The sequence below is a fragment of the Galeopterus variegatus genome, unplaced genomic scaffold, assembly GCF_000696425.1.
Source record: "Galeopterus variegatus unplaced genomic scaffold, G_variegatus-3.0.2 Scaffold3527, whole genome shotgun sequence".
NCBI classification, from domain to species: domain Eukaryota; kingdom Metazoa; phylum Chordata; class Mammalia; order Dermoptera; family Cynocephalidae; genus Galeopterus; species Galeopterus variegatus.
In genome coordinates this window covers 46983-54909 of record NW_007729638.1, presented here as the reverse complement: position 1 = coordinate 54909, position 7927 = coordinate 46983, and the positions used below count along the sequence as shown (strand labels likewise).

Here is a 7927-nt window from a genome sequence, read left to right as displayed (position 1 = left end):
CGCATGTCTACACCACACATCATCAGAGGTTTATAGCACACGATGACATCAACGGTCTACACCATGCGTCTACACCGCATGTATTATTAATGCCTGTTGTGGGTTAGAGGGCCCAGCAGGAACCACCAGCAGAAGGAGCCGTGGGGCTCCGGGAGGGAAGTGGCCCGGGGGGCCATCCTCTGGTGAATCTTCCGGATTTCTGGACGGGAGAAGGAGCTGGACTGGAGGGTAAGTTTGGACACGATGTGGGTGGGGTCGGGGAGAACAGTTAGATAAACCTCATGTTCTCCAAGGCCCCCTCCCAGGTTCAACTTTCTCCTTCTGTCTTCCCAGTCTGAACACCAGGCCAGGGTCCAAGTTCTCCCCAGAGAGGCCAGAGAGGGTGTTCCTTGGCTGCCCTAGAACCACTTTCCTGGTCTGCTCATGGGCCTTGGCCCTGATGACCTGGTCTTTTCTGACCATGCCTCAGGGGGCTTGGCTGGACCTGCCATGGGCTGGAGACACACTGGCATCCCAGGCTCCAATGGGGACTGCGTGTTGTGAAACAACAGGGCTGTGTCTTCACAGGCTGCTGGGTTCCCAGCTCTATGAGCTGCTGGGCATTGCACTGTGCCAGCACTTTGGGGTCTGCAGAGAGGCATGAGGGGCCTGACCTCAAGCTAGAGCAGGGACATGTGTGCCTGGACAAAGAATCAGTTAAGCCAAGCAGGCTTTGCTTAGCATCTACCCTGTGGGACAGAGAGGGAGGGCTAATGGGAGAGAAAGAAATCCCCGAGGGCTTCCTGGAGGAGTCTGCGTTCAAGAACCTGCTGTGAATGCCTGCGCCCAGGGCTGCGGCCCTCGCCCTCCACGGCGGTGCTTGGTTAGGCCCTTAGCGAAGGCGGTGTGCTTTTGTTTCCCCACAAACGGCGGCCTGGGGGCCAGAGAGACCAGTTCTCTGGAAACCCCCAGGCTGGGCAGCTTCTGTCCGTTCTAAAGCGAGGCCCCTGCTCAAGTCCACAGGCTTGTCAACACCCCTGAGGACACAGCCTGCCTTCCTTTGTTAGTGCCTCACACTGGAGGGGGCGTGGAGGCTCAGAGCCCCACCCCCAAAGGCCTCTGATGCGCTGAGGACAGTGGTTGCCTTGGTGGGATTGTTACCTAGGGCACAGCTGTCCCTGAAAAAGCTGCAGTGGGCCAGACCACCTGAAAGGAGAGCAGACAGGCTGCAGGGGATGGAGGGTGCGCACGCAGTGGGGGCAGCCTGCTAGCCCTGCCAGGGAGACGCCCCGAGAGCCGTGGAACCCTGTGCCCTCAAAACTTCCAGAGAAACCTCTTGTGTCACAAAGTGGCCTGAGAGGGTTCTGCTTTTTTTTGGCCAAGCTGGGAAGAGAATGCTGCAGACATGTCTAGTCCACACGGATTGGATCGTCCAGCTGTGATTTTTGACAATGGGTCTGGGCTCTGCAAAGCAGGCCTGTCTGGAGAGATTGGGCCCCGCCACATCATCAGCTCCGTTGTGGGGCACCCCAAGCTCAAGACGCCCTTGGCAGGGGCCAACCAGAAAAAGTACTTTGTGGGGGAAGAGGCCCTGTACAAGCACGAGGTCTTGCACCTGCACTACCCCATCGAGCGGGGCATTGTCACGGGCTGGGACGACATGGAGGGACTCTGGAAGCATCTCTTCGAGTGGGAGCTGGGCGTGAAACCCAGCGAGCGGCCAGTGCTCATGACCGAGCCCTCCCTGAACCCCAGGGAGAATCGAGAGAAGACGGCGGAAATGATGTTCGAGCGCTTCGGCGTGCCTGCCTTCTACCTGTCGGACCAGGCGGTGCTGGCCCTCTACTCCTCGGCCTGCGTCACTGGCCTGGTGGTGGACAGCGGGGATGGGGTCACCTGCACCGTCCCCATCTTTGAGGGCTACTCCCTCCCTCATGCAGTCAACAAGCTCTACGTGGCAGGCAGGGACATCACGGAGCTTCTCACCCAGCTGCTCCTGGCCAGTGGACGGACCTTCCCATGCATGCTGGACAAGGCCCTCGTGGGTGACATCAAAGAGAAGCTGTGCTACGTGGCCTTGGAGCCAGAGAAGGAGCTCTCTCGGAGGCCAGAGGAGGTCCTGCGAGAGTACAAGCTGCCTGATGGGAACATCGTCAGCATCGGGGACCAGCTGTACCAGGCGCCCGAGGCCCTGTTTGTGCCTGAACATCTGGGCATCCAAAACCCGGGGCTCTCGAAGATGGTCTCCAACAGCATCACCAAGTGTGACACTGACATCCAGAAGATCCTCTTCGAGGAGATTGTGCTGTCTGGGGGCACCACTCTATTCCAGGGGCTCGATGACCGCCTGTTGAGGGAGCTGGAGCAGCTGGCGTCCAAAGGGACCCCCATCAAGATCACGGGCCCCCCTGACCGGTGGTTCTCTACGTGGATCGGGGCCTCCATTGTCACCTCTCTGAGCAGCTTCAAGCAGATGTGGGTCACTGCTGCAGACTTCAAGGAGTTCGGGACATCCGTGGTCCAGAGAAGATGCTTCTGAGGGACCTTGGGCATGGGGCAGCTGTGGGAGGCATGCTGGGCCCTTGGCAGGATGGTGAATAAAGGACAAAATGATGGAGCGTTTGGCCACGTTGGACTCGGTTCATTCTTGGTGGCAGCAGAGTAACGCCTGAGCCTGGAGGTGAACATCTTTTAAGTGGTCTGTGTGCTCCCCTCCCCTTCCTTTGCTCCCGAGAAAGCCCTGGGCTGTGAGCTGAGGCTGCGTCCATCTGCAGAGTTTGGACTGAAAGCAGGGTCCTGGCCTCAGCCCCAGAGGCGGGACTCAGTAGGGCCCTGAAATCTTTTCAAAGAAGGGTCCTAGGTGGGTGTGAGAGACAGAGTCAGCGGTGGGGTGGAGGGGGTGGCGGGGACCTTGCCTGTCACAACAGGGCTGCCACTTGGCTTTGACGAGGCCAGGCAGCTAAACGGGACCGAGCCCTTGTCCTCGGCATATGGGGACAGACGGGGATGAAAACCACCATTTGTTTAGGGACCTCTAAGTTCAGGGCCCCTGCTCCCAAGTGGTGTATTAAGAATCAACATCCGTACTTAATGTTTGTAGGTTTTCTGTGCGTGTGTGTGCGTGTGTGTGTGCGTGCGTGTGTGTGTGCGTGTGTGTGTGTGTGAGTGAGTGTGTGTACGTGTGTCTGGATTAGTCTCCATGGCAGGCTGTTTTCCATCATGTGAAGTGAGCGTACTCTGGATCAGAAGACAGCATGTAGTTGGGTCATTTTTTTATCCACTCTATTAATCTCTGCCTTTTAACTGGTGTATTTAGACTGTTTACATGTAAGGTGACGGGTACGTCATGTCGTAAGTCTGCCGTTTTATTGTTTCTGCCTTTTTCTTCTGTTTCTCATTCCCGTCTCCCCTGTCTTACCTTTGAGCGGCTTACTTGAACACTTTTTAGGATTCTATCTTCTGTGTAGTGGTTTTGAGTATATTTCTTTGACAGGTGTTGTAATGAGGCCCTAGGTATTTCCCTCCATATGTGCATCTACATATGACACAATCCACAGGATTGACATTTCACCACTGAGAGTGAAGTGTAAAACCTTCTGTTTGGGACCCTCCACCTTCCTCACTTTTAGAATATAATTGTCTTGTGCTTTCTACATATTGAGCACAACATTAGATTATGTTAGAATTTTTCTTCAAACATCACACGTGACTTAAGAAACTCATGAGGAGAATAGTCTACTATATTTACCTCTATTTTTACCCAGTCTTGACATAGAAGGTGCTTGGTTTGCACGGGCTTGTGTTTCGGGACACACCTCTGGGTTTCAAGCCACTCCCCAAGGTCTCAGGCCCCCTCCCCTAGGCTTTGCTCTGGAGAAGAATTACTATTGCCAGTTAGACATATTTTCAGCAGCAACATGGGGAAAATGAGACCACAAGGGGCAGACTTATGCAAATCCAGTGGCTGGGCATGCTCTGTACAGAGGGGTGATAGAACCCCGGTAGCCGAGCATGCTCTGAAAGTGGAATTTATCCTCTGAATCACCTTCCACTAGGGATGCTAAAGAGCACAGAATACTCCTGAATACATACAGTGCCTGTGATAGAATTTGACCAATGAACATGCTCCAAAAAGAAACCAGCTGAGCACCTGAAAGACTGTGTTATATAACTGGGAAACACCCCCTTGATTGAATATTCATTAGATAGTGGAACTGTCAAAGCCAAATCCCAGCAGAAGGCGGGGCTGTTTCTCACTTTCCTGCAGCCAGCCTGCGTGTGGCTGGCTGCGGGGTGGAGGCTTTAATTTCGTGTTAAGCTTACTTTCAGCTGGTGGCTGCTCATTCTCTTGAGCCAACCCGCACTCCGTACCGAACTTTAAGTGTGTAGTTCTTACTTTTGTATTAAGCTTGGTGTGAGCCCTGCTCGTCTCTGGAGCTGGGCTGCTCTTTCTCTGTGAAGTCTGTGTCTCTTATTCATTATATTAAACCTGCCCTCACTTTCTACTGTGACTCTGCTTTTGACTTCTTTCCTGTGCTGGAGTCAGGAACCTGGTAAGTGGACAGGGTAGGTTGAGGCCGACTCTCAGATCCCCCAGACCCTCTCCTCTGGAATCAATCTGACATTCTTTTGTCCCTTCTGAAGTTCCAAACTCCTCCTGCTGTTATTTCCTTTGTGTTTAGAGAACTTCCTGTAGGCATTCTGCAAGGGTAGGTTTGCTAGCCGCAAATTTCCTCAGTTTCCCTTCACCTGAGAATGTCTATTTCTCCATCTTTGAAGGGTGTGTTCGCTGGACATAGAATTTGCAATTAACAGTTTTCTTTTAGCACTTGAAAAGTGTTGGGCCAGTTCTTTCTGGCCTCTGTGCTTTTGGATCAGGAATCTTATTTGATCCATGTATCACTGTAGGTAATGTGTCATTTCTCTCTGGCTGCCTTCAAGAGTATGTAGATTTCAGAGGTTTAATTATTGTCTTAGTCCATTTTTCTGCTGCTATAATAGAATAACACAGACTGAATAAAAAGAAAAGAGATTTATTTGGCTCACCACTCTGGAGACTGGGAAGTCCAAGACTGTGGCCACAGCATCTGTTTGGTATCTGGTGAGGGCCTTCTTGCTGCACTATCCATGGCGTAAGGCAGACGAGAGAGAAGTCAAGAGACAGAAAAATAGAACTGAACTTATCCTTTTATCAGGAGCCCACTCCTGCAAAAATGAACCCACTCCCTCTGTAATGTGTTAATGCATTCATGAGGGCAGAGTCCTCATGGCCTAACCATCTCTTCATCCTGTTACACAGCAGTTAAGTTTCAACAAAAGTTTTGGAGAGGACATTCAAGCCACAGCAATTACGATGTATCTTGGTGTGGATTTCTTTGGGTTTATCACACCACCTTCTTCCACCTTGTGAATGCTGGGTGTGGCTGGAGGTTCAGCTCCCTTCTGGGACCCACTGGTGCCAGGGGTGGTGCTGAGGAAGTGCTGGCTAGATCTGGCTCACACCTGCTCCTTCCGTCTCATAGCTGCTGGGCAGAGGTGGGGCTGGGGATGAGGTGGGGGCAGGGCGGGGGTGGATGGAGTGTAGAGGGGTGTTAGATCAACTTTCCACTCTTCCCGCTGAGACCGTGGAGGCAGGATGTGGTTTTTCCATGGGGGTTCAGCTAGAAGTAGGAAGCTGATTCCCAACAAGGTATTCTGTTATGAGGGCCACCATTTTCCCATCCTTTCTTTTCTGGGAGCTTTTTGTCTGAGCCTGTTGGAGATTTTGGGTTGGAGGCTTCTGAGCACCCTGTTAAACATACATGGGAGACAATACAAGCTCAGGGAACTCCCAGGTCCTAAGGTCCCTAGGCAGCCTGGCTTCTCCTTCCCACCTTTCGGAATCTTCCTATTTTTGTCTGTTGTATTACATCCAGGGCTTTTTAGTAATTAGAGCAAGAGACTTGGAGAAGTGGGGCCCTTGAACAATGTTCTTATTTTTTCTGTAGTTCCTGAAGGTCACAAGGGACCGTAGAGAGGGCTCCTGGTCCCCACTGTCAAAGCTCTCCCCAGCAGGGTCACTCAGTTTTACAGGTGAGAATGTCAAGGCTCAAAAGTTGTGACATTCCAAGGCCACACAGGGAGTTGAGAGCAGAGCCCAGCCCAGAGTCCCAGACAAGGACTCTCTCTCCTTTGTACACTCTATCTGCACCCTGCTTCACCTGAGACTGTGGCTGTGCTATACTAAACTACACTGCAAATAAGAGGGTAACCAAACAAAACTCTTTTTTTTCCACTCGAGATACTCTAACTGCTTTTTCTTTTATGGTGGCCATTGCCACTACTGTTACTGCTATGGTGGTGATGGTGGTGATGATGATGATGGTGATGGTGATGATGGTGATGATGATGGTGATGATGATGGTGATGGTGATGATGGTGGTGATGGTGGTGATGGTGGTGATGATGATGATGGTCGTGATGACGGTGATGGTGATGATGATGATGGTGATGGTGATGGTGATGATGGTGGTGATGGTGATGATGGTGGTGATGACGGTGATGGTGATGATGGTGATGATGATGATGGTGATGGTGATGATGGTGATGATGATGATGGTGATGGTGATGATGGTGATGATGATGGTGATGGTGGTGATGGTGGTGATGATGATGATGGTGGTGATGACGGTGATGGTGATGATGATGTTAGTGATGGTGATGGTGACTGGCCCATGAGGTAATGAGGCGATGATGATGATGGTGGTGATGATGGTGATGGTGATGATGGTGATGATGATGGTGATGATGTGATGATGGTGGTGATGATGATGGTGATGATGATGATGGTGATGATGATGGTGATGGTGATGATGGTGATGGTGATGATGGTGATGATGATGGTGATGATGTGATGATGATGATGGTGATGATGGTGATGATGATGGTGATGATGATGATGATGATGGTGACGGTGATGATGGTGGTGATGATGATGGTGGTGATGATGATGGTGGTGATGATGATGGTGGTGATGACGGTGATGATGGTGATGATGATGGTGATGATGTGATGATGGTGGTGATGATGATGATGGTGGTGATGATGGTGATGATGGTGGTGATGATGATGATGGTGGTGATGATGGTGATGATGGTGGTGATGATGATGATGGTGGTGATGACGGTGATGATGGTGGTGATGATGGTGATGGTGATGATGGTGATGATGATGATTGTGGTGATGATGATGGTGGTGATGATGGTCATGGTGGTGATGACAGTGATGGTGATGATGATGATGATGATGGTGATGATGGTGATGATGATGGTGATGGTGATGATGGTGATGATGATGATGATGATGGTGATGATGGTGATGATGATGGTGATGGTGATGATGGTGATGATGATGATGGTGGTGATGATGATGGTGGTGATGATGGTGATGATGGTGATGGTGATGGTGATGATGTGATGATGATGGTGATGATGATGGTGATGATGGTGATGATGATGGTGATGATGGTGATGATGATGATGGTGGTGATGATGGTGATGGTGGTGATGATGATGATGGTGATGATGGTGATGGTGATGATGGGGATGATGATGGTGATGATGATGATAATGATGATGGTGATGATGATGGTGATGATGGTGATGATGATGATGGTGATGATGGTGGTGATGGTGATAATAATGGTGATGGTGATGATGATGGTGGTGATGATGATGGTGGTGGTGGTAATGATGGTGATGATGATGATGATGATGGTGGTGATGATGATGGTGGTGATGGTGATGGTGGTTTTCTGATTGTGAGGTCTTCTTCAGCACTGTGTTCTTTTCAGGGCACTGAAGTGAATAGAGGGAAAGCAGCCCCCAAATCCCTGGTAGAGTCCATAGCAGGAGCGTTGTAATCAAACTAGCTTCTATTATGGCTCCTTGAGGTGGGTGGAAGACCCATG

General features: G+C 50.9%; 1 protein-coding gene across 1 annotated transcript; it reads left to right on the top strand.

Moving 5' to 3' along the window:
• The first annotated feature begins 1384 nt into the window (after positions 1-1384).
• On the top strand, positions 1385-2518 carry LOC103600975 (actin-related protein T2). Its single transcript, XM_008585341.1, has one exon. The coding sequence runs from the start codon at positions 1385-1387 to the stop codon at positions 2516-2518; it is 1134 nt and encodes a 377-aa protein (XP_008583563.1).
• Positions 2519-7927: the final 5409 nt, after the last annotated feature.